Source organism: Hypomesus nipponensis, chromosome 7, assembly GCF_054491055.1.
Source record: "Hypomesus nipponensis isolate SF chromosome 7, ASM5449105v1, whole genome shotgun sequence".
NCBI lineage: Eukaryota > Metazoa > Chordata > Actinopteri > Osmeriformes > Osmeridae > Hypomesus > Hypomesus nipponensis.
In genome coordinates, this window is record NC_140367.1 from 10,312,692 (window position 1) to 10,336,828 (window position 24,137).

At 47.3% G+C, this 24,137-nt stretch overlaps 4 protein-coding genes and 2 non-coding genes across 7 annotated transcripts; 4 read left to right on the plus strand and 2 right to left on the minus strand.

Annotated features, from left to right (window-relative positions):
* Positions 1 to 701: 701 nt before the first annotated feature.
* Positions 702 to 4,930, minus strand: fbxo7 (F-box protein 7). Its single transcript, XM_084701367.1, has 10 exons — positions 4,645 to 4,930; positions 4,224 to 4,346; positions 3,777 to 4,053; positions 3,028 to 3,273; positions 2,776 to 2,920; positions 2,561 to 2,644; positions 2,366 to 2,464; positions 2,057 to 2,233; positions 1,652 to 1,689; positions 702 to 1,438 (listed from the first exon to the last, which is right to left on the minus strand). Exons 2-10 carry the CDS (start codon positions 4,343 to 4,345, stop codon positions 1,112 to 1,114), a joined length of 1,515 nt encoding a protein of 504 aa, XP_084557493.1. The 5' UTR covers position 4,346; positions 4,645 to 4,930; the 3' UTR covers positions 702 to 1,111.
* A 128-nt stretch (positions 4,931 to 5,058) lies between these two features.
* rtcb (RNA 2',3'-cyclic phosphate and 5'-OH ligase) lies at positions 5,059 to 8,996 on the plus strand. Its single transcript, XM_084701366.1, has 12 exons — positions 5,059 to 5,236; positions 5,519 to 5,597; positions 5,682 to 5,749; positions 5,846 to 5,945; positions 6,042 to 6,198; positions 6,316 to 6,472; positions 6,661 to 6,820; positions 7,007 to 7,182; positions 7,374 to 7,562; positions 7,657 to 7,767; positions 7,921 to 8,040; positions 8,159 to 8,996. The coding sequence occupies exons 1-12, from the start codon at positions 5,144 to 5,146 to the stop codon at positions 8,264 to 8,266; spliced, it is 1,518 nt and encodes a 505-aa protein (XP_084557492.1). The 5' UTR covers positions 5,059 to 5,143; the 3' UTR covers positions 8,267 to 8,996.
* On the minus strand, positions 8,757 to 20,255 carry xpot (exportin, tRNA (nuclear export receptor for tRNAs)). Of its 2 annotated transcripts, XM_084701364.1 has the most exons (26): positions 20,116 to 20,255; positions 18,751 to 18,904; positions 18,068 to 18,150; positions 17,780 to 17,836; positions 17,580 to 17,649; positions 17,206 to 17,424; positions 16,761 to 16,945; positions 16,489 to 16,657; positions 15,850 to 16,086; positions 15,607 to 15,684; positions 15,445 to 15,483; positions 15,271 to 15,333; positions 14,757 to 14,881; positions 14,425 to 14,569; positions 14,077 to 14,196; positions 13,795 to 13,889; positions 13,470 to 13,539; positions 13,053 to 13,291; positions 12,428 to 12,713; positions 12,019 to 12,208; positions 11,765 to 11,881; positions 11,524 to 11,639; positions 11,359 to 11,406; positions 11,182 to 11,253; positions 11,031 to 11,087; positions 8,757 to 10,904 (listed from the first exon to the last, which is right to left on the minus strand). In XM_084701364.1, exons 2-26 carry the CDS (start codon positions 18,835 to 18,837, stop codon positions 10,878 to 10,880), a joined length of 2,994 nt encoding a protein of 997 aa, XP_084557490.1. In that variant the 5' UTR covers positions 18,838 to 18,904; positions 20,116 to 20,255; the 3' UTR covers positions 8,757 to 10,877. The 2 variants fall into 2 exon arrangements, with proteins under 2 accessions (XP_084557490.1, XP_084557491.1); XM_084701365.1 differs by lacking the exon at positions 15,607 to 15,684.
* Positions 20,256 to 21,270: 1,015 nt separating this feature from the next.
* rpl18a (ribosomal protein L18a) lies at positions 21,271 to 23,637 on the plus strand. Its single transcript, XM_084701956.1, has 5 exons — positions 21,271 to 21,394; positions 22,123 to 22,302; positions 22,519 to 22,648; positions 23,008 to 23,117; positions 23,490 to 23,637. Exons 1-5 carry the CDS (start codon positions 21,377 to 21,379, stop codon positions 23,580 to 23,582), a joined length of 531 nt encoding a protein of 176 aa, XP_084558082.1. The 5' UTR covers positions 21,271 to 21,376; the 3' UTR covers positions 23,583 to 23,637.
* Positions 21,934 to 22,066, plus strand: LOC146276719 (small nucleolar RNA SNORA68). The gene has a single exon (XR_014766171.1). It is a non-coding gene; the product is annotated as a small nucleolar RNA SNORA68 (small nucleolar RNA).
* LOC146276720 (small nucleolar RNA SNORA68) lies at positions 22,769 to 22,902 on the plus strand. Its single transcript, XR_014766170.1, has one exon. It is a non-coding gene; the product is annotated as a small nucleolar RNA SNORA68 (small nucleolar RNA).
* Positions 23,638 to 24,137: the final 500 nt, after the last annotated feature.

Genomic DNA, 24,137 nt, shown 5'->3' on the forward strand with positions numbered 1-24,137 from the left:
CGACGGTACATATTTACATGTTTATATTCCCAGCTGTCAACTGCATCATGGCCATTATAAGCTTAGTGAAATCAATTTTAAGTGGTACCCGCGATTTTAAAAAACGAACCTTACTGTGAAAACGAGGACTCCTATGATCTGTACCATCTCGTCAAAATCAGGCCATCACTTTTAAGGGATAAACTAAAATGTGTGTCCATGAGCCTCTGTCAAATATAAGCCAATCGTGTAAGACCCTCTGATGTCACTGCTCTAAGGAAAAAGGATGATGTCATTGAAATCCTATAGAAGACAAAGCATGCAGCAGCCAGCGACACGCGGACCGCGGCTCACTGTAGACATCCATCAGATCGAGTCTTGTTTCTTTGTTTACTTCTAGCTGAACTAACGTAGACTTATTCTTTTATTCAAAAATGCAATGCGGTCTACAGGTCCGATTCCTCTCTATGAGAATGCACCATGTACATTCATCAGCCTATGGTATTATAACGTCACTACAGGCCCACCATTAAATATGCATCTTATAAACTTGAATAGTGGCTTTAAAATGTATGCAATAATTCAGTTAAGAACATAGCACACGGGGAAATAGGATTTTTACAGTGTAGTCAGGTTGTGGAGCACTTGCATTTAATCATCCTCCAGCGACTGTTTTACGGAATGGATATGTGCTAAAAAATAACCACAAACAAATCAGTCAATAGCTTTTCTTTCAATTTTATTAAAAGCTTTTGTCTTGTAATTTATAAAATGTGTTCACCCAAGTATTAAATGGAATAAGTGAAACATTTTCTCCCCAATCCTCCATGCGATTATCTCATCACTCCCTCTAATACACGAGATGGACATTCACCCATCATGTTATTTAGTTTTAGTAAGGTAATCTCTCAAGACAGACAGACAGAGCTCAAATGCAAACTCGACCCACGGTCAATATGGTAGGAGAAAGAGCAAGGGTTAGGAGACAAAGCTAAGTGGTGCAACTGATCTGCGTCAATGCCAGGCAGCTACCCCAACAAACACCAGCCAGGAAGGCACGTCCAACTCCACCCTACTTTTATTCTGTGCCTCCTCATCATGAGATAAACACGCCCCCTCTCGTAGCTCTACGTCAGATGAACCCCCGCCGGATGTCCGCCGGCCGGCCCCCAGAGGGCCTGTGGCCCCGCCGTCCAATCAGAAGTCCTCCCGCGGGATCGTGACCTGGGAGACCTGGAAGCGGGCCAATGGGGTCATAGCGCGGCCTGGGCAGCAGGCCGTGGGGGAGGTTAGGGCGCTCGTCGTATTCTCCGCCGATGATACCGGGGGGGTAGAGGGGGGGTGGGGTGGGGTGGAATGCCCCGGGGTGGAAAGGGAAGGTGCGTGGGAAGGGCAGGACACGGGGCATGGGCCGATAACGGGAGGCCTCCTTGTGGATCTTGTACTTGGTCTTGTACAGCTGAGAAAGGAGGAATATCATCTTGTGATAACATAACAATTAGGTACCGGAGCCGACAAATGGATAAGCTTTGGTTGGTCTCTACTAAACGCTCAATTAGCTACTGAAAGATCCACTACGTGCACAGACACAGAGAAATACAGCGTGACAGAATTCGTATGAATGCCGGCATTTATTCAGAGAGGTTCTCTTCTAGGAAAGGATATTACTCACTTGTTTCCAGTCTGTGTTTCTGACGGGATTCTGACTATCTGCATGATGAAATGATAAGAATGAAGCAGATTTCTCAGAGAAGCCGTAAACCAAACCAACTTTTAACAAACACAACTTAATATAACCTGTGGCCCTGACATTTGGAATGAGCTGTTGCGCTTGGCATTCAATGCTCAGGGAGGGAGCCTCTTATCACCGACAACAGCTCTCTGATGTCTCCTGTCCATCTTGAATGAACCAAATAAACAATATAGAATAGGTAAGCCTTAAAGGGCTTAAAAGGTGCTGCTGTGAAATACTCATTCCTGTCCAGGAGACCGTTAGTATTCTGGAAATAGGTCCAGTCGACAGTTGACTGAGGGACTGGCATGCTAAATAAGGGTGTGTGCGTTTCGGGCCTCCTACCCCTGAAGTCGCGACGGTAGAGGTGCCTCCACAGGGTGGAGTCAGCAGTGGCAGTGTTGAGGTGTCTGCTGACGGACGACAGGGCCAGCAGGGAGCTCACATCCAGCAGCCTCAGCATTCGCAGCAGCAGCTCTGGAGGCAGGATAGACAGGCCAAACACCGGCGGGAGCGCCATGGCTGTTGGCACCACCAGAGGGAGACAGTGAGTTTTAAATAATAATAATAATAATAATAATAACAACAACAGTCATCATATGAATATCTTTTTTCAATATTTTTTAATGCACACATACTGCTCCACACATATACCTTCTCTGGCTGCAGCTATCACGGGATAAGCCATCTTGTCTTTGAAAACCCGCGACAACTTGCGTAGGTCTTTGTAGGTACTGGCTGCTGCATCCTCTCCTGTGACGAGGGTGACACAGCAGAAATGCACATTTAAGTCGAGTCCTGAAGGGTTTGGTGTACATCCCTGCACGCTCCTGGTCCGAGCAGACTTACTTTGTACAATGCCATTTACATAGAGGACTGGGTTCAGTGTCAGCTTATTAACCTTCTCCACCTTCTCATTGATCTTCAGGGAGGCTGTAGAAATATAAAATGGGTTTTGTGCGTACAAGTACATTAGAAACAGGTTGAGAGTAAATACATATCAAATTAAAGCTTGCCAATGTAAGAGGAGGTTGTAGACTAAAATTGTATGTTGGCTGACTCACCATTAACAGCCAGCAGGTTGCCCATGGGAACGGCCACAACTAGGATGAGGCTGTCCTCGCAAAAAGGGTGGGTGTACTTGAGCCTGTACACCCCTCCTGCAGCCCGCCAATCGCTGGGCATCTCGCCATGCTTGACCTCTGAACCCTTCACAGACACACACAGAGAGCCACAGTCATTTCTATGTTGGTAAACTGTGGTATTCTGTATGGCTGCTTGTTGTATAGAACATGCCAAGTCCCTGTTCACCTCACCTGAGGGAGGAACCCAGTCTCCAGCATCAGAAGGTGCACGACCACCATGACAGCATCAAACTGGCTGCTGCTTTGGGAGTTGTGATGGAGCACATCCAAGGAATGAGGCAACTTGCCTTCCTCTGCCTCGTCACACAGCATGGGCTCCAAGGTGAGCGGAGCTGCCTCTGCTTCCTGTTCCTCTTCGGGGGCCATTTCCTGTTTAGGATCTGTCTGCATCTCAGCTACCTTTTTGCTTGTGCCTGGCTAAATGTTGGATGGAGAATTACAAAATGTGTTTTGAGTTACTTTTCAAGAGGTCACCACTGGGGGCCATAAAAAAATGTCACACGTATGATTTAGTAGTCTTGAATTAAACAGGGTTGACATCGATACATGGTAATATATAGAACAGTTATAAAATCCTAACAACCATGCTACATATTTTTGCGCTGGCCTGCCAGAAAGTACAGAGGATGACTCAGCACCTCTTTCCAACTCGCACACACACGGGCACACACATACACAAACAATCTCCCCTAAATCCAAGGGCGTCTGCTGTCAGTTGAGAATGTGAGTATTATTTTCATTCTCAGCTCGAAAGCTTTGCATATGAATATTTAGCTACAGGGCTGTGCGTCGATCTCTCCTTCTTTCCCTTTGACTGCATCATGGATCAGGTGATTTGCATATTTTTTCCATTTTGAAATCGCACCGAGTCATTCCAGAGAGTCATTGTTGATCACTTTTTTTGAGGACAGAGTGCTCACCTCATTAGAATGCATGGCATGGGAGTGTTTCGTCTGTTTGGGTGGTGGTGTTTGTGCGGCCGTGCTGCTGCTGCTGCTGCTGCTGCTGGGGCAGGTTCTAGCACTGTGGCTGGCAGCCTGGCTCACAGGTGAGGGGGAAGCGGAGGGCACAGACACAGACTGAGGCAGGATTACGCAGATTAAGTCCCCAGAAACTATGCTGCATGAGGAGAGTGTCTGTCCTGTGTCGCAGAGAGGCTCTGTGCCATTCAGGGACAGGGTGAATTCTGTGTCCGGGCTGTAGGTGGGAGAAGAAGAAAAAAACTGCTTTAAGCCTTAACAACCATTGTTGTGTAATTATGGAGTAACTGTCGCCCATAGCTACAAATGCATTTCTTTGTGGACTGTGGAATTTTACAAATACCAATAGTTAAAATACAATACAAGAGGGAGAAACAGGGGTCTGACCTGAGTCCATGGGAAGGCAGCAGGATCTCCTTGATTTGAATACTTAGCTCTGTGATGGTGGGCTCCTCTCCCTCCAGCTCCACGCGGCTGGTCTGCTTGTTGACTCTAACACGCAGCTTCATGCTTAGAAGGACCAAAAGAAACGCGTAGATTATCAGACATGTTCAGAAAACATTTCACGTATGTCATTAACAGCTACATATATGGTTCTTCCTCCCTATGTCTTCATGTTTCGGTTTCGTTTCTTTAAAAAAATCATAGCAGAAAGGGTTAAGTTAGGATGCTAGCTCTACAGCTATTACTGCCACTAGTTAGCTTTTTTGATAGCTACTATGTAGCACTAACCATTCAGTTAACAGGGTAACAGGGTACCTTGCAAGCTAATAATGTTACCCAACAAGTTACAGTACCAAGCACTTACGTTTAATTGCAGCCAGTCAGTTTACGTCGAGTCACAAACCATCTAAACAACGTATCCTAATAAATTATCAAACTAATACCATGAGGGTATGGTCGCATTGCTTGATTAAGGTAAATAGGGGTATTGACAGTCTTCAGTAATTTACTAGCTACAAAACTACAGCTTATGTTGTGTTTGACTTAAACTACGGATAACGATGAGGGATGCTCTACGGAAACTGAAATTAAACAAACATAGTTGTATTCCTGTAAAATATGTGCTTAACATAATCACATAAACACTATTATCAGAATCTTTGAACTAAAAACCAAGTGGTTTGTAAAAAAATAAAAACTGTTTTGTCATTACAAACCCAAAACTATATAATAATCCTAACGCGTTTTGCTTTGTAACACGGTACTTCTGAGTTTCCGTAGTTGCGTATGCCAGTTACTGTCAGAGAGATTCTAACACTGTTCAGTGATCACATTTCAATATATTTTGATCGTCTAACACCAAAATGAGCAGAAGTTACAATGATGAGTTGCAATATATGGATAAAATTGGCAAGAACTGTTGGCGTATCAAAAAGGGCTTTGTCCCGAACATGCAGGTGAACAAGTTGTATTGAATGACATGGCTGGGCTTGGCTTGGCATTAACGAAGCTAAGTTGCTACTTCAGTTAGCACATGTGGTAGACGTGGACGTAGATCATTTTAAATGCATTTAAGTTACTTTTTAAGTTATGTTTACAGACTGTGTTCAATAATACGTAACATAGTCCGTCCACACCCGCATCAATCCCTTAGATCTAAACCAGTAGTAATAGCCTATGTCTTGTTAGATAGCAAACTAGCTACAAGTCAATGCTCTCAAACAAAAATTGTTTTTCAGGTGGAAGGAGTCTTCTACGTCAACGACCCCCTTGAAAAGTTGATTTTTGAGGAATTACGAAATGCTTGTAAAGGAGGAGGTAGATATGACACCATGCCATACAGAACCATACATGCTACGTTAACATAGCTTGGGTGATACATTTAAATATATATTTTATTAGGTTTTGGAGGGTTTCTCCCGGCATTGAAACAGATTGGGAATGTTGCAGCTCTACCAGGAATAGTACATGTAAGTACTTTTACATTCAAACTGAGATGTCAACTATAAATTGTGTTGAATTGTCAAAACAAAACAGCAATTTGTCTTGCCAAACATCATCCCCAGAGATCTATTGGACTTCCAGATGTCCACTCAGGGTATGGCTTTGCCATTGGAAATATGGCTGCCTTTGACATGAGTGATCCCACTGCTGTGGTCTCCCCAGGTACAGGATTGACTGCCATAGGTGTTGCACCATCTAATAACGTCACACACACAGCACGTGTGACTTACGTCTGGTCTGGTGACCGCTTCTCTGCAGGGGGTGTGGGTTTCGACATCAACTGTGGCGTTCGTCTGCTGAGGACCAACCTGGATGAGGCGGACGTCCAGCCGGTGAAGGAGCAGCTGGCCCAGGCGCTGTTTGACCACATCCCCGTGGGAGTGGGCTCCAAGGGGGTCATCCCTATGAACGCTAAGTAAGGAGGAGGAAAGGGGGGAGGGAGGGACCTAGGGCCCCACACAGGCCCCATAGGCACTGACCGCCGTTCATGACCGTATCTCTGATGTGACCTACCATGGTGTTGGTGATGCAGGGACCTTGAGGAGGCCCTGGAGATGGGGGTGGATTGGTCCCTGAGGGAGGGCTACGCCTGGGCAGAGGACAAGGAGCACTGTGAGGAGTACGGCCGAATGCTCCAGGCTGACCCCAACAAGGTCTCCTCCAAGGCCAAGAAGAGGGGCCTGCCACAGGTATCTTCCAAGACCTCCCCTGGGTCTTCGGACCCCGTCACCCCATACAACCCTCCTGAAACTAAAGTGGACTTATTATTAATATGTTATTAGTGATGTATTATCTTTTTCTAAACATTACTATGATACACGTTGTCCACTGGCGACTTTGGTTGTAGTAAATATGTGCTGATTCTTGTCTCTGTAAGCTGGGAACACTAGGGGCAGGGAACCACTACGCTGAGATCCAGGTGGTGGATGAGATCTACAACGACTACGCGGCCAAGAAGATGGGCATCGATCACAAGGGCCAGGTGTGCGTGATGATCCACAGTGGCAGCAGGGGGCTCGGGCACCAGGTGGCCACAGGTGGGCGCTGTTTTGCCATGTCAGAACGACTGCTTGCTACGTAATTGCATCAGCTGCAGCGATGACTCACTTTGCATGCTGATAGGTCCGAGACATCACATAATACCCTTATCCGCCAGATAATTACATGTGGTTACGTGTGTGGGAGGGGAAGAAATGCGTATTGAATGAAACTCACCTCCATAGATGCCCTTGTTGCCATGGAGAAGGCGATGAAGAGGGACAAGATCATAGTGAATGACCGGCAGCTGGCCTGCGCTCGCATCACATCGGACGAGGGCCAGGACTACCTGAAGGGCATGGCCGCCGCAGGGAACTACGCCTGGGTCAACCGCTCCTCCATGACCTTCCTCACCAGACAGGTAGCCCATCCTGCCAGCTCCCTGGTTATCAGTCCCATGGTTATCAATTCCCCGGTTATCAGTTCCCCGGTTATCAGTTCACTGGTTACCTGTTCACTGGTTATCAGTTCACTGCAGATCAAAGCATAGATAAAGCATATTCATCTCAAGTCTTCAGTCCCGGTGAAACGCGTTGTCCGTCTGTCTCGCAGGCCTTCTCCAAGGTCTTCGCCACCACGCCAGACGACCTGGACATGCACGTGATCTACGACGTGTCCCACAACATCGCCAAGGTGGAGGAGCACATGGTGGACGGCAAGCAGAAGACCCTGCTGGTGCACCGCAAGGGCTCCACCCGGGCCTTCCCCCCGCACCACCCCCTCATCGCCGTGGACTACCAGGTACCCGCTGCGGCCTAGAACCGTGGCCCAAGTGAGCGTCATTGTTTTTGTAACTGTACTTTCATTCTTTTGGCGTGTACTTTTGTTCTGTCAGCTTACAGGCCAGCCGGTGTTAATTGGTGGCACGATGGGCACCTGCAGCTATGTCTTGACGGGGACAGAGCAGGGCATGACTGAGACCTTTGGCACCACCTGTCATGGCGCGGTATGAGCTCCCTTCAATCCAGGCTTCCTGAAGTTTATCACGCGTCACTTTCTAAATCCTCAACCATCCACCGTCATCGCAGTGACGACGTCGCTCTAACTTGACTTTTGACTTGGTTTAACTCACCACAACTTCCAACTGCTGTTTGTCCAGGGGCGTGCTCTGTCTCGTGCCAAGTCCCGCAGGAACTTAGACTTCCAGGATGTGTTGGACAAGCTGGCAGACAAGGGCATTGCCATTCGAGTGGCCTCGCCCAAACTAGTCATGGAGGAGGTAGGCCGAAAGCAGAGACCCACACACGCCTTGCTACTTATCTGTTTGACACGCAATGCATAGTTGTTGAAGTGTTATTTATTTCAATGATAACAGTGGAATCCTTCTATCCATACAGGCTCCTGAATCATACAAGAATGTGACAGATGTTGTCAACACATGCCACGATGCTGGAATAAGCAAGAAGGCTATTAAACTACGACCAATCGCCGTAATCAAGGGGTAACACTTTGGCTCAGCTAGAGACTATGGGCACTTGGAACTAGAAGGTTCATGAGCGACTTAAAAGGAAGTGAGCTGACCATCGAGCAGTGTGGCCTGACATTTGTCTGTAAATGAAGGAACACGAATGAATTGACTTACAAGCAAGCCTTCCAAAGCTTTACAAATATGATTTTGTACAGTTCTCAAACTGTCAAGGATAAGAGGGGACTTCATACTTTAATTTCTTAACTAAACAAGATAACTTTTTTTTTCTTATTTGTGCCAATTGCTGTGGCCTATAATTGAGGGCTATGACTGTCAGATAAGATGGAAGAGAACATAGACTAACTGCATCAACTGATTACTCTTGATTTTCTTGTGCATGTTCAGCTGTCCCTAACCCAATAGGTTTGACAAATCTTACATTTTGTGCTACATGTGGCATTAAAAACAAGAAGCTGTCTTCTCAATAATAGGGGTGTGGAAAGCAACTGAATTGATAATAAACAATGTTACTGTTAGAACACAAACATTTATTTCTGCAAATGATTGTGGTGGGATAATGAAGACTGCATATTAGTAAACACTTGTTGGTACTAACAGATGTGAAGGTTCATGTCAGTATCAAAAAATAAACCCTACATTCTCACAAAGACATTTCAATCCATAATGAACAAATTACCTCATATTTGGCATAGATGCAATTAACATGGTTTTCCACAATCCATTAATAAAACCATTTTAGAAACTGCTGTTTGAAATGATTTCTTACTCTGCATTGGCAACCCATACAGCATTTGATGTCTTAGGATTCACATGAAAGACTTCTTAAGTCACCTTTTATTAAAAATATGTTTTAAATGTTCCTCAGACCTTATCCAGGTAAACCAGAGCCACAATTAAAGTTTTAAATTGCAATGCAATTCATGGCATAGACAGCAAAGAACAGCAACGGCATGGATGAAACCTTAAATTGTGGTGGAAGTCAAATAAATCGGTATTATCATCTTCGACCAGCACCCAACTAAATGGTTGGTAAAATATTACCAGTGTCCCAGGCACAGTTACAGTTTACACTCACAAGGTTGCCTGTGTCTGCCAAAACAACAAATGTAGTGATTCGAGTGCTGACGTCGCAAAGATACTTCACTGATGGATCGACTAAATGAAATTAAAAGGGTACAGAATATGCCATTATGGGACATTAAAAGTACAACTCAATTATGTTGAATAGTTCGAAAATGTCTTACTAAAATTAGTACAACACTGAGGGGAACATTTGATATTTGGGTAGATGCAGATGGGGTAGGGGGGGTGGGGTTTGCGTACTCAAAACTGCAACTGAAAATACTATTCACACCTAGGGAGCAGTTGGGCAGGTAAACTTCACAGTATTGCAGGCAATCAACATTGCATAATCGTGTTCTGTCTTCCGAGGCCTGAAGAATCATCCGATTCTTCAATATAAAATGCATTTAGATTCCGAATGCGTCGTTCTGTACACGAGCAACATTTATTTTGGATTGCTGTACATAAAATGACCAGATTCACTAACCGTTTGCACAAGTTTTCAGATGGGAATACAATAATAAAAAATAAAAAAAGCCTAAACCTAGAAACTCTTTATTTACACTTGAACATCATCTTATCTTAAGGTCATTATTTACATTTTGTTCCACCATTTCTCTTCCATTTCCTTCTGAAAAAAAGTCGAAACACTGGTGCAAACGCTTAGAAAAACTGTCAGTGGCATCCAGTTTAAGGAACATTTCTCGTGACACGTGACTGTCGTGAATCACTACATAAACCTCATGACTGTACAGGTGAGATGCAGTTCTAACACACAAGCATGTTCTAAATGATGTCCAAGGACAGTAACGTTGAGAATATCAGGAAAAACGATATGTGAATGCCGTTATACCCAAGACATGCAAACACTGGGGGGGGTAGAGGTATGTGGTAAACCTGGAAGGCAAATGCACAATGAACCAGGACCATAAGCACTTGAATTCTCCTGTAAGTCACTTCAAACTCCAAAAAAGATTAAATGAATCCATTCCACAACATAAAAGTCAATGCCACCATTCGACAGAATTGTCACAATCCAGCCCTTATTTTTCCACAAAAATTCCTGTCAAAATCATGTTTAACCAAAAAAAAAGCTATGCCTCTCAACTCCTATAAAGTCACTTGTTCAGGTCATTTTTAGTTCATTACCAAAACATGTTTAGGTAGAGTAGACAGCAAACTTTCAATTTACCATTTGAAGACCATTCTTGAACTTTCCCCACTATATTTTATAGTTTACTTCCTTTCTTTTGAGTGGTTACACCAATCACAAACCTTCTTTGCCCAACCAGGACTCCAATCCCCCATGGACAGCACGTCCTTGATTTGTCCATGGTCAGAGGAGGGGTGTGGCCAACCAACATGGAGTGACAGCCCCCTCCGTCTTGTTTTCCTGCTTCATTTCCCCCACTTACACAGGATGGGCTTTCGTTATGCAGGTACATGTTTAAGTGCAAAAGCAGCTCCTATGCTAAGCTCAGTCTTTTTTTTTGTCTTTGTTGTAAGTGGCACGAACAACTCTCTTCTGAGTCCTCACAATCCTTCTGAACTTCCAGTTTCTTTTTTTATAGTTTGGCTCGCTGAAAAAATGCCTATGGAGAGAAAAAAAAGGCCTGAAAGTCAGTGAAGGAAACCGAACAGGATACAGCTGGCTGTAACTTTCGGAGCACGTTAGAGAGCTTGTGCCGTTCTCAAGGTCCAGTCAGTAGCTCACGTACCTTAATGTAGCTTTTGAGGACCTTCACATCTGGCTGTTCCAGCACTTGACATAATTCCTGTTGCAAGGCACAAAAACAAATGCAAGTCAAACAGCTGGCTAACTTTGTTTTTTTAATACAATAGAAACAGAATAGTCAGCTATTATCTTACCTGTGTAATTTCAGGTGACACTTGCAGGGAAGGTAGGTATTCCTGCTGTAGGTACTGAATGAATTCGGGTCCCTATGACAGAGAACGGTTTTCGCATAAACACCCCATGAAATACAACTGATGTTCCCACATTACTGTTGCAAAAGCTGTGGCATTGAGTGGAAATGTGAGACGAACCCTTTTGAGATGAATCATTTTCAACGTCAGCGCACATTCGGACAACGTCTGCAGAGCGACAAACAGGTTCACATGATACAAAAATATAATTTAAGTCTATTTCTTCTATTGAATCAAGGTAAAAAAAAAATATAAAAAAAACAGTTCTTTTCTATAGTAACATACCAGAACTGTCTGAGCATCTGTGAGGTCAAAGGTGGGCTTAAGAGGAGCAAGAAAACAAGCTGGAACAATGTGTTTGTAGATGAAGTCTGGAAACCCGACCATTCCGTCTTTCCCTCCTGGGGGCAGAAACCACATGAGCACCCATCGCACACCGTCAGCATAGCAGTCGCATACCCATGTGATGTCAAACATTTCTCCATACAAGACCTCTCTCAAGGCTACGTCCGAAGGATGTTCTTACCCCAGAGTTCCACCAGCTTGGAGAGGATGATGAAGCAGGTTTTCTGGGCGATGGGGTCGGGGAAGTCCACCGCTCCCTGGATGATGGTGAAGAGAACCCTCTCGATGTTTTCAACTCCTGTCGCGACGGGAGAAAAAAAAACAACGCTCAGCGTCAACAACCACAGGAGCGTTCACACCCAAGAGAAAAGGGACCGCCTGGCCCCATGACCAAAACGTTTTAGGTTTTTTTTCCCCCCATAGGAAGCTACTGACCCTGGCCCGCCATGACCTCGTTCATGCCGCTGCTGGCGATGGTCTGGATGAAGGTGAAGTAGCTCCTCCTCAGCATCTGCTTCTCCAGGGCGGCCGCCTGGTCGTTGTCCTCCGCCGGCCGGCCCAGGACCTCGAAGATGGCCAGCACCAGCGGCATGAACACCTGCTGCAGGAACGGGGACACCTGGCCCTGGGGACACGCACACTCACAGTTAGCGCAAACGGCTGCAAATCTCTCGTCACCGCAAACCAGTCTCGCCACATCGCGCGTAATAACGCAAGGAGGGAAATGCAGCCCAAGGACGTGCCCGAAGCACGACGCTAAGCCAATCCAACCTCCAGCTTTGCTCTCGATTTGACGAGTCGTCCGAAAGCCCCCCCCAGCCCCACCGCCCCGGTCAACGCGTACCTTGAACTTGGCCGTGATCTGACTGATGAGGGGGATGAACTCCTGCAGGTCCTTGGCCTCGCAGTCCTTCAGCATGTGCTCCGAGGCGGCGGGGATGAAGGGCAGCACCTCCTCCTCCAGGCAGATGATCATGCGGTGCAGGAAGGAGCGCACCGCGCTGCGCAGCGAGCCCCTCGGGACGGGGCAGCTGAGCGCCGGCAGGAAAGCCTGCAGGCAGTCCCGGTACACCTCGGTGCAGCCGCACGTCTTCACCGTCTGCTTGTTGCTGAAGGCCTTGCTGGTGCGGCTGGACGCGGGGAGGAAGCGAGGGGAAGACATGCTTTTATTGGTGAACTTTCCTTGTTTTTTCCTGCTTTATTGGACTGACTATGTGAAGTGTGACAGGAAAAAAAGAGAGAGAGACATAGAGAGAGACAGAGGAGAGAGAGAGAGACAGAGGAGAGAGAGAGAGAGAGAGAGAGCGAGAGAGAGAGCGCGAGAGAGAGAGCGCGAGAGAGAGAGAGAGAGAGAGAAGGGAAGACATGCAGAAAAGTCCCAAAGCCGGATTTGAACCCCAGGACATGGCTTCTCCCACCATCCAACGGGGCGCGGCTTCTGAGGCGAGGGGGGAGGGGGAGCGGCGTACCTGGCGAAGCCCACGGCGTGGCTGAGGCAGTCGGCCAGCGCGGCCTGCCTCTCCTCCTCGGCCTCCTGGGGCAGCTTGGCCAGCAGGAGGCGGAAGGCCTCCGTCAGCGGCGTGAGCAGGCTCCTCATCAGGGCCTGCTTCCTCTCCGCCGGGCTCTCCCCGTTCACGATCAGCACGCCCGCCGTCTCGAACATGAACAGCTGGTCGTCGCTGGTCAGCAGCGCGGGGAAGCCGTTCTCCTGGAGGACGGGCAGGGGGAAGGGGGTGTTACAGCAGCTGGGCGAGAACGGGGGTCAGGATAACGCGACAAAAGCCAAGATACGTCTTCTTGGCGAGGTTGTGGTAAGGAAAGCGACGGAGCTGGCGTGGATTCAATAGGGTTGCGTGTGGTGGTGCGGGCCGGCGGGGGGTCCTTACAGGAGGAGCGAGCTCCAGCAGGTCCTGGATCCTGGTCAAGATGTCCTCGATGAAGGCGTTCATGTGCTTACTGTCAACACAGGACCAATGTTAGCATCCATGCTAACGACGGGTTCACACAAAGGACAGGATATTTCCCAAAACAAAACGCTTGCTGTGCCCGTAGAACAAAGCATTGAGGTCGTCAATGATTCGTCACTTGTTGACTTTGCTGGGCGCGTGATCTTATTTCCTGATATCAGAGGGCTCTCATACGCTGTTTGCATATCCATTACTCTAGGCCAGTGAGCAGAGACATGAGTGTGTGTGTGTGGGCCAGACTTACTGTAATGTTTTCACGAATCGGGAGAAGAGGTAGGCCACCCGGCTCCTGACCTTGGGGCTGCTGTGCCTCAGACCACGATGGTCCAGAAACGCCATCTACGCACAACCCCCAAAAAACACCTCGTTCACCACCCCGGCGGACATTTGATATCGTACAGCCAAAGGTAGGGCGTGCCTGTCTCCTTTTCTCGAGCTCGACCCAACACGGAAATGTGAGGAGACTGAACGTGCGCGTGTGGTTTTAAGGAGGGACTGACGGTGGAAGTCGTTTGAAAACACTCACCAAGACGTTTGGAATGTGCTGGGGCTCCACGAGGAAGAACTTGTCGTATCGCACAACCGTCTCAAAGAACTCGAGGGCCACAGAGGTGTGCTGGTACCCACTGACCCCACTGGAGACCAGCTGCGGGGGGGGGGGGGGGGGACACACAAGGTACAATGTGTCAGACATGCACATCACTGGCTTCACTGGTTGTCAAAAAATGATATAAAAACAAAAAAATGGAAATGTATATATTCAAATTCAAGCTGGGTCTTCCTATTCACACACACAACAAGTTTTTCTAAACGACTTGTTCGAGCGGTCTGCTGTCGTGGGTGGTGTGCTGTGTCTGTGTGTGTGGTGACTGACCGTCCTCATCATGTCCTGCAGGGCGCTGGTCTTGGCGTTGTCCCCGGAGAAGTGCGCCCCGTGGGAGGCTGGCAGGGCCTCCCCCAGCATGTAGAGCAGCCGGATGCCCACCTCCACCTCCATGAAGGGACTGCTCTGCCAGTTCCTGCCAGGAGGGGGGACGCGCGCGCAAGCAAAAACAAGCCATGACGAAACGCATTGAAAAAGGGCCGTCAGCCTAGGATTAGTCGTCGTGAGAGAACCACCCCCGGCGGTGCCTGATCCTGCAGTGAGGAGTGGTGGGTGTGTCGTGGGGAGGTTGAGGATGGTGTGTGTTGAGGGGGGGGACCTACAGCATGGTGTTGCTGAAGACACGGCGCACAGCTTGGAGCAGCAGCTCTGGGGAGACCTGAGCCAAGCGGTCCAGAAGCATCTTCAGCTGTTTCCTGTACTCCACAAACATGGCCTCGTCCTCCCCCTGGAGGAGGTTGGGGGAGGGAGGGAGGGAGGGAGGGAGGGAGGGAGGGAGGGAGGGAGGGAGGGAGGGAGGGAGGGAGGGAGGGAGGGAGGGAGGGAGGGAGGGAGGGAGGGAGGGAGGGAGGGAGGGAGGGAGGGAGGGAGGGAGGGAGGGAGGGAGGGAGGGAGGGAGGGAGGGAGGGAGGGAGGGAGGGAGGGAGGGAGGGAGGGAGGGAGGGAGGGAGGGAGGGAGGGAGGGAGGGAGGGAGGGAGGGAGGGAGGGAGGGAGGGAGGGAGGGAGGGAGGGAGACAGGAGCAGAGTGAGGCATGGGCAGAAAGAGAGAAGTATTCCAAAACTTTGCCATGGTTTTGATTGATCATTCTGGAAAACAAACGGGACTGAAGGTTCACCTCGTTTTCAAAGTTGTACTCGTCGTCGTACGTCAGTTTCTTTATGACGGCGAGCATGATGGCCTGTTTGGAAAGAGACAGTGAGATTACTGGGCTCGCTTTTGTTCGGCGTTCAAACTTTCATAGAGAAGTCTATGGAAGAAAAAAAAAGCATTTCCACTCATGAAATCTCACCTCGATGTTGGTTTTCTGCTGGTCTGTCAGTTGAGGAAGCTGAAATGGAGAAATCCCATTAGTACATGAAAACCTTTGACCAGCATGAAGTTCAGCACAAAGGGGCTGGAATCCATTTGAACTGAGATTAGGAGGGGGGTCTTGCGTGAACCAATCCTACACCTTGGCTATGTCCCAGTTCTCTTCAATGGCTTCTTCTTCTCCACTCCTTACCTGCATGCTACTAGGCCAGTCTGACCCCTGAGATGGGAGAAGAAATCCTTTAAAACGTGCCGTTTGCTCATTCACACCTATGGCCTTCCCCTGGGCTCAACTCCTTTCCTAAGGGAACTTTGACCACTGACCTACTCCCCCCCCCCCCCCCTTCCTCCGCTCCCGTGCCCCGCGCCAGGCCGCCCTGCCCACCTGTTTGAGCACGTGCAGGTAGTCGTAGCAGAAGGCCACGATGTTGGCCGAGATGTCGTCGTCCTCGTGCACCAGCAGCTGGAGCAGCAGCGGCACCTTGGCCTCCACCGCCTGCAGCGTCTCCGCCGCCACCTTCACGTTGCCCGCCTTGGCCAGCTTGGTCCAGCTCAGCACCAGCGACTGGCCCATCCCGTTGACAAGCCGCGAGAACTTGGCGAGGAAGTCCACGTCCTCCTCCTGAGGGGATATAGAGAGAGACAGCGAGAGAGAGACAGCGAGAGAGAGAGAGACAGCGAGAGAGAGAGACAGCGAGAGAGAGAGACAGCGAGAGAGAGAGACAGCGAGAGAGAGAGACAGCGAGAGAGAGGAAACGCTTTAGTGTCGAGGAGGTGAAGGGGAAGAGGAAACGTGACCTTTGACCTGGCTGAGGACTGTGGGGGGAGGGGGGGGGGGACTGTCCTCTGTGGCTCGGTAAACAAGACTTGAGGCCCCCTGGACTCCCAAGCCTGCTAGCGATATCTACAATGACCTAGAAACACAGATGGCCCAGGCCTACGGTGCACAACATGGCATCGCTGGACCTTTAACCTATGGCTCACGCTTAAGAGATAACGTAATCAACGGCAGGAACCCATTAACCTGCTCCACGTTGAAGAAGCCGGCAGACTGCAGTACTTGGCACAGGGACTCCACCAGCTTGGTCTTGTCGACAGGGTCCATGCCCTTGTTGACGATCTCAAACAGGCAGTCGCAGGCCTCCTCTCTCAGCTCCTCCACCGACATCTGACTCAGCAGCAGGTTCACAAACCTGGCAACCAGAGACGCACGTGCTAAGTCCGGGACACTGCAACCCGACCAAGTTTGTGGCGACGAACTGTCAAAATGGCAGCAGACAGATATGATGGACCGACCTGTCGTTGGCGATGAGGTTGAGTTCGATCCAGGACACGTAGGCCCCCACCACCTCCAGGCACTGGCAGGTGAGTTCGGGGTGGGACTGCTGGTAGGCCTGCAGGATCTGGAACCAGGACTCCACCAGGCTGGGGATGCACTGCTCCCGCATCGAGTCTTTGATCAGGGTATTCCTGCGCGTCTCCTGTGAAGTACCATGAGTGAGATCCACGCGACTGTAGTTTATATTCCTTTCACCGCACAACAAAGAAATTCGACTAAAACTGCTTCAGATGACCACAAAATGAGGAGAGTGAGGGCAATGAGGGAGGGGCTGCAGGAGAGTGAGAGCAATGAGGGAGGGGCTGCAGGAGAGTGAGGGCAATGAGGGAGGGGCTGCAGGAGAGTGAGGGCAATGAGGGAGGGGCTGCAGGAGAGTGAGGGCAGTGAGGGAGGGGCTTTCACCTCAGAGGAGTGGAGGATGTCCCTGTCCACCACCTCGGCGTCGATGGCCATCAGCGTGCGCAGGTAGACGTCCACGCCGTGGGGGTTGAGCCCCACCAGGGACAGGATGTCGAAGAAGAACTTGGGCCACAGGGTCAGGTACTCCATGACGAAGGTCAGGGCAAACACCTGGGCCGCCTTGTTGCGGATGAAGGGCTTCTCCGGCTGGGCGTTCATCAGCTGGAGGGGAGATGTGAAGGATAACAGAAAGATGGTTCAGAAAGGGGGGTGGGGTTCATTACAGCAAATGGGTGTCTTAGTCCACTTCCTGGATCAAGGAGTAAGGTACAAAAATTGCTGTCGTTATAAACACACACACACACACACACACATACCTGACACTGGAGCCATTTCATGAGGGTTTCCCTGATGAGCTGCTGTTGAACGGCACTGAGACCAGCGTGTCTGGGACAAAAGAACAAATTCCATTCAGACAATAACGGCAAGGACAGCGGAGCAGGCACAAAGTGGCTTCTTTCTCTGCCTCGCTGAGAGGAAAGCACGGGGCGAGCGCACCCGCCCCTCCTCCTCTTACCTGTACTTGATCTGGTGCTCGAGGACTTGGAAGCAGAAGAACTTCACATGGTCGTCACTGAGAGATAAGAGGGGGGGGGGGGGGGGGGCAACGGTGTCAACTTCACACACTGAACCTTGAAATGCTGCTTCACTGCACACACGCACGAGACGAAGGTGTTTAGGGACTATGGACTTCTCTTTACTGGATGTCACTTTGGACAGGAAGAAACTCAAGCGTGTCGATTCAGCCTCAGTGTGGGCAGTTTGTACCCCCATACGTACGGGCATGCTGCCAGCTGCATCTCACCTGTAAATGCCTTTAGCCAGGGCCTCGGCACACACCTCCCATGCATCCTGGGACTCCTTCAGCTGCTCAAAATACACCATCGCCTGGAGAGGGTCACGGGGAGAGAGCGGGTCACACACACACACACACACACACACACACAAGGGCGTTTGGGCTGAATACGACCCAAGGCTAGAGAGTATGATGCAGACTTGCAGGACGGAGGTCCCCTACACCTTGAACCGTTAAATGTATGCCCAGCCACCAGATTCTACAAAACACACACACGAAACACCAACATTCTGCAAACAGCCTTGAGGGTTTGACGGAGAGAAACATTTACAGCAAGCCTTCTTTACTGGCAAGAAGATGGTGGGTGTTTGGATGCCAAAACAGGAAGGCTGCCTGGCAACACCAATCTAAAAATGCTTTAAAAAAAAGGTAGCTTGAGCTACATTTATTGTTCTGGAGAAATCATATTTGGATCGACACATGAAGTAGATTTGTAGAAGCACATATTTGCAGATAACAGATTCAATTAGTCATTTAAACAATGTCTCATGTCTTCTTGTAGAGCTACAAGAGCATTCTGGACGGTCTATATAATCGATGTTTTTTTTCCCTTATGATTATTTCCCAACTGTTTGTTTTTTTTGATGTTGACCGAGACAGACAGACAGACAGACAGACTGACACACACTTACCCTCTGCCTGTAGCAGGCATCAGCATTAGGGTTCAGCCCCAGCAGGGCCTGCTCGTCCATGATTGCAGCTATAGACTGGCAGGCCATTCGTAGGTTAGCTAGACTCCACTATGGGTTCAATCCTCTCTGATACCTGCAAGCAGGTCGTGAACATCTAGAAACACAAAGAGACACCCATGATGGTCAGCTGTGGTTCTGTAGTGCTTTTCTAAATATACTCATTTAGCAGACGCTCTTATCCAGAACGACTTACAGTAAGTGTAAGTAAGTTCTAATGCCAGAGAAATATTTTCTAATTTCTATAGATAACAGAATGTGGTAGAAGGATGTCCAAGGTTTCCCAGAAATTGACTACCTGTCTTATGTTGACTATGAAATACGTAAATACAACGTGAAACATAAGTGTGAATTACACCCCATTTGAGTCGGAGACACTTCTAGTAGCCTACTTGTTAAAGACACTTCGACTAGCTAATTATACAATGCATAGTCCGGCGACATAAACACAAACTAGACCTGCATGGCATGTATATTGAGTGACAGTGTTTACACTGAATAACACAAACTCAATGTGTTGCTTGTTGATGGGACACAAAACCCTGAAGTTGGCCTCTCGCACTGATTGAACAATAGCTACAAACCAACCAGGCAGTGAACAACACATACCTTGCTACTAGATCAGTTACATTGCGCAGATACTGTATGATGCAACACGGCTTCAACATCGCTCCCACAATTAGTCATTTTCCTTCTGAATGGACCACATATCCAATTAACAAGTCTAGCTAATTAGTTTGCTAGCTAGCGCGACATGCCAAGCTGTCAACTAGACAGATACAAATGAACACATTTGCAAGAAGATTAAATATCTATTTGGCGTCGTGATCATTGAAAATATTCATCAGTCGAACATTACATGTGTCACAGAAGGAATCATTTCAGAGTTGCATTAGTTGGACAGTCCATCATGTCACAATTCGTATGACTGTCTAGAGTGGCGTTAGCCTGGTAGTAGCAGCATGCTAACCCCAACCACTCCTCAGAAAAAGTTGGGACACATATGGCAGAGACGGAGTGGCGCTAGCTAATATAGAGCTAGCAAGCTAGTAGCTACAAAAACTAACGTAATAACTTCCCCGCCCAAATAGATGGTTTTCAACTATTCATTCTGACATGTTTTGTCATCTATACTTCACACTCATTCAGCAGTGTTCACGACTTAATAAATGTTGGCGTACCGGCTGCTATACCTCGCGCACAGCCACGCTTTGCGTTTGCACGGTGTAAAAATGAGACAGTTAAAATCATTTCCAAGCCACTAAGTATTCGGCATTAAACAAATAATAGATCGTCAAAATAGCTTACCATAACAACAAATTTATCGCATTATGCTCTGACGTCAGTTTATCTAAAGTAGAATATTCCACAAAACAGTAACCAGTAGAGTTAGCTAGTTAGGTTGTCAGAATGGCCCACATCGAGCAGTGCGCTATGGGATTTTGCACGGTGTGTAACGGGGTTAAGGCAGCCTCAGTAAGTAATCTAACTTCCGGTCAAAATCTTTGTAACATTTTCAAAATAAAGGTCGTAAAAATGTGCTCAAAAATTTAAAGTAGTCCTAAACTTCATTTACATTTGCCAAAATGTATTTGATGTGGCGCATAGAGACCCCAACTGATATGTAAAATATCTTAATATAAGTAGCTATAATATAACTGTCTACTTGGGTTTGAATCCAAACATCATGAAAACGTATGACTGATTAAATACATTTCTAGAACAAATAACCAGACTATTAGTTCTTAAAAAAATACATTAATATTGACTCGCGTTCTGTAAGTCATAGTTAGCCTACTTGTTGTAATATTAAAGGCTTCAAATTCCCAAGCATCATGGAATATTCATGGATTCAAAAGTCCTGCCCATTGACTGGTTATGCCACATTTCTGGTAATGTTTTATTGTGAAGGCAAATTTGGTATAACGGAAATGTTATTGAGGAACTTTTAGGTCAATTGACTGTGTGCGGCGTGTCGATTCGACGGAAATGGGAAGAATCGTATTTAGCTGGGTCACGAGCACAGGAAGAAATTCTTGAATTATTTCTGGTTGACTATATAATACATATAGCTAATGATATAATACGAATGTAGTTGTAATCTGTCCTTCATCTTAAGAATTATATTTATGTGTATTATTTATATTAAATGATCAATAGTTTATATACTCGATTGCATTAATGTAAACCAATTATCACGGGTGATCAGTGGGGGTCTGAAACACTGGTGGAAAAATAACAGTAATGAAATTTAATGTAATGTATTTGTAATTTCTGAACAAATAAGCTAGTCATTAACTAGTAGTCCATTAGGTCAAATGAATATCAACATTAATTGTGCTACAAACTAAGCCATCATATTCACCAAACACTACTACGCCGACAAATGGTTAATGAAACGTATGTTCTATGTAAACTTTTAATTACGTTAACAACCATGAACAACCACTTTTTCGCAGCGCGCCAATCAGAGAAATGAAAGCATTAGACCCGCCTTCCTTCGTACTTGACGTGTGCAGTCTCCGCCCTTCTACTTCCTCTTTTACAGTGGCAGTCAGCGAGAGACACCATGAAGGCGTCTGGCACAGTATGTAAAATGCTTTATTTGTCGTAGCTATGGGTCACAAAGTCCTATATTATCGCCTACTTACGTATTTAAAGTTTTAGCGAATTGGTTAATGTATAAAATGCTATATAAAGTAAAGATGATCGCCACATTTTTGGGTCTTGAAAACCGATGCTTGTTCGTTCCCAATATGGCGTCTAATTTTCTGTGTTGAGCCATGTGCATGTGGACGGTGTGTTACTGCATAGCTAGTTAGAGTTGCAGCGGCAGTCAAGACGATGAGTTTACCTAACACAAGTCATATTGTAAAGTGAATTGTTTTGCGTGTGTCCTACTCTTGCTCTTCAAAATAAGTTTTAAAATCTTACGACATTTATCTAGGTTAAGGCCTAGTACAACTGTAGTACCAGGGCAAGCTAACGATAGTTCAGCACTACAGTTAGCTAGCGTTATATGCTCACAAATCAACTGATAATTCAAAGCTAATAGACCACAACAGTTCCCGACTTGCCACAGATGATACATTAAATCTATTAACTAACAAGTGGTTAGCCGACAAGAATGCACCCTAAACCCAAAGATCCTATCAAATATATGGTTTGATCTTGTCTGGTGTGCTAAAAGTAGTACGTACCTTGTCGCCTTTCTCTGCTGCTGCAGTGCCTTTGAAAGTGAATCCAAGGTTCTACATCTTTTCCACATGCAAGTTTTGTTCCACTTTTACCAAAATCTGTCCATCCTTTCAACAGCTTAGGGAATACAAAGTCATTGGGCGCCTGCTGCCCTCGGCCAAGAACCCCACTCCTCCTCTGTACCGCATGAGGATCTTCGCCCCCAACCATGTCGTGGCCAAGTCTCGCTTCTGGTACTTCGTCTCCCAGCTCAGGAAGATGAAGAAGGCTTCTGGAGAGACGGTCTACTGCGGCCTGGTACGTTCTGAGTGGTGAATGCCTACATGAAGGGAGAATACCTAGCAGACATTTTCATCTCAACAAAGTACTCCCCTTTCGGGGTACCTCTGCATGTGCTGTGACTTGACTGCGGCGCAGTATTCATCATGTAGTTATTAGCAATGTAAAAGTTTGCGCATATTTCAGTGATGGGTGTGCTTGCTAACCGTTTCCCCCCTCCTGTGGTGCCCCCAGGTGCACGAGAAGACCCCACTCAAGGTGAAGAACTTCGGCATCTGGCTGCGTTACGACTCTCGCAGCGGCACCCACAACATGTACAGAGAGTACAGAGACCTGACCACATCTGGAGCAGTCACACAGTGCTGTAAGTGGTGCCCTACAGCCATACGTCCCCACGGGCCTCACCCTCCATAAACTTAAGGTTGCCAGATCTGTCGTGTGATATATCGGCTAGCAAAATCAAACGCGGCGGGCGTTGAGATTGAAGGCACGCAAACCCAAAGGTCATTATCTCTTTTGTATAATGCTCTTGTCATGTGTGCATAAATAAAAATGAGGACTTTGTCGCCTTCCACTGGCTCCATGTGCTAACGGAAGTGAAATCAAGGTTCAACATCGTTCATGCTTCCCTCCCAAACCGAGAAATAAGCTCGTTAACATGGAATTAGTAATATCAACTGGTTGTCTTTAAAAAGTTTTAAATTGCCCTTCTGCTCCTTGCAGACCGGGATATGGGAGCCCGCCATCGCGCCCGCGCCCATTCCATCCAGATTATGAAGGTCCAGGAGATTGCCGCCAACAAGTGTCGCAGACCTGCCATCAAGCAGTTCCACGTAAGTATTGGCAGACAGCATCCTTGTATTATCCTCCTCCATGGATGACCGTTGGGCCTTAGTGGATATCTACATCACATCAAGTCTATTCTGAAACAGACTTGAGGGGAGACTTTCAACACTAAGATTACTTGTTAGAATGACCGTTGAATAAGTGGGTCTCTCACGGGACTTACTATTTAAGTCAGCTCTGGTTAAATGCCCGCCAGACAAATGCCAGATTCCTCTTCCAGATTTGTTTCTCGTCGCCAAACCTGGCGGTTAAGTAACTGGCAACATGCGATCCAAGATCCAGTATTTAGCAGGTGCAGAGTTTATGTACATGCAATTGTAATGGTGCAGACTTGAAACCCCTTTCCTCTCCTGTTCCAGGACTCCAAGATCAAGTTCCCCCTGCCCCACAGGGTGCTGCGTCGCCAGCACAAGCCCCGCTTCACCACCAAGAGACCAAACACCTTCTTCTAAAGGACATGTCTTGTTCACTCATAAGGGGAAAATAAAATTTCTTATACAGAAAGAACCCGTGTAGTTTTCATGAATCAACCTAAGAATGAGCTTGAGCAAATTAATTTGGTCAAAATGTATCAAAGGTCCATAATATTTCCCTATCAATACACCATGTGTGGAATGGGGTTGGTAGATTACTTTCTGCATGCACAACACTTGGAGTTTTACAGAAACTACTGAGCTTGGATCAAATTCTAGTTCAACCAATTATATATTTTAATTGTATATGGCTAGGTAGGTTTCACATTGCAGACTGTCTTTGCCCAAAAATTGACAAAATAGCTGCCACCTGATCATTTAGAGTAGCTAAATGTGGTCAACTTGTATAGGAGAATCTTTCCTGCTAATTAACCCACATACCACAAGATGGTAGCATTGAGCTAAAGCTCACCAGTCATGTTACATTTTTATTCCACCCTAGTATTAACACATGGTGGCAATGTTCTTCCAGTAAAGTTCTAAAATACTACCACAATCAGGCCAACTCAAATCACCAGTGATTCATGCCAAAGG

Bases quoted from the DNA above. Each gene is read 5' to 3' on its own strand.
- rpl18a (XM_084701956.1), top strand. The intron at 22,303-22,518 runs GTACGTTCTGAG...TGGTGCCCCCAG, and splicing joins AGACGGTCTACTGCGGCCTG to GTGCACGAGAAGACCCCACT. The intron at 23,118-23,489 runs GTAAGTATTGGC...CTCCTGTTCCAG, and splicing joins CTGCCATCAAGCAGTTCCAC to GACTCCAAGATCAAGTTCCC.
- rtcb (XM_084701366.1), top strand. From the start codon at position 5,144: ATGAGCAGAAGTTACAATGATGAGTTGCAATATATGGATAAAATTGGC. The intron at 7,563-7,656 runs GTACCCGCTGCG...TTGTTCTGTCAG, and splicing joins TCATCGCCGTGGACTACCAG to CTTACAGGCCAGCCGGTGTT. The intron at 8,041-8,158 runs GTAGGCCGAAAG...CTATCCATACAG, and splicing joins CCAAACTAGTCATGGAGGAG to GCTCCTGAATCATACAAGAA.
- xpot (XM_084701364.1), bottom strand. From the start codon at position 18,837: ATGGCCTGCCAGTCTATAGCTGCAATCATGGACGAGCAGGCCCTGCTG. The intron at 16,658-16,760 runs GTCGGTCCATCA...TCTGGTTGCCAG, and splicing joins AACCTCATCGCCAACGACAG to GTTTGTGAACCTGCTGCTGA. The intron at 13,540-13,794 runs GTAAGTCTGGCC...CTGTGTTGACAG, and splicing joins CGATTCGTGAAAACATTACA to TAAGCACATGAACGCCTTCA.
- fbxo7 (XM_084701367.1), bottom strand. From the start codon at position 4,345: ATGAAGCTGCGTGTTAGAGTCAACAAGCAGACCAGCCGCGTGGAGCTG. The intron at 2,645-2,775 runs GTGAGTCAGCCA...ATATTTCTACAG, and splicing joins CAACCTGCTGGCTGTTAATG to CCTCCCTGAAGATCAATGAG. The intron at 1,690-2,056 runs GTAGGAGGCCCG...TTCATCATGCAG, and splicing joins CTACCGTCGCGACTTCAGGG to ATAGTCAGAATCCCGTCAGA.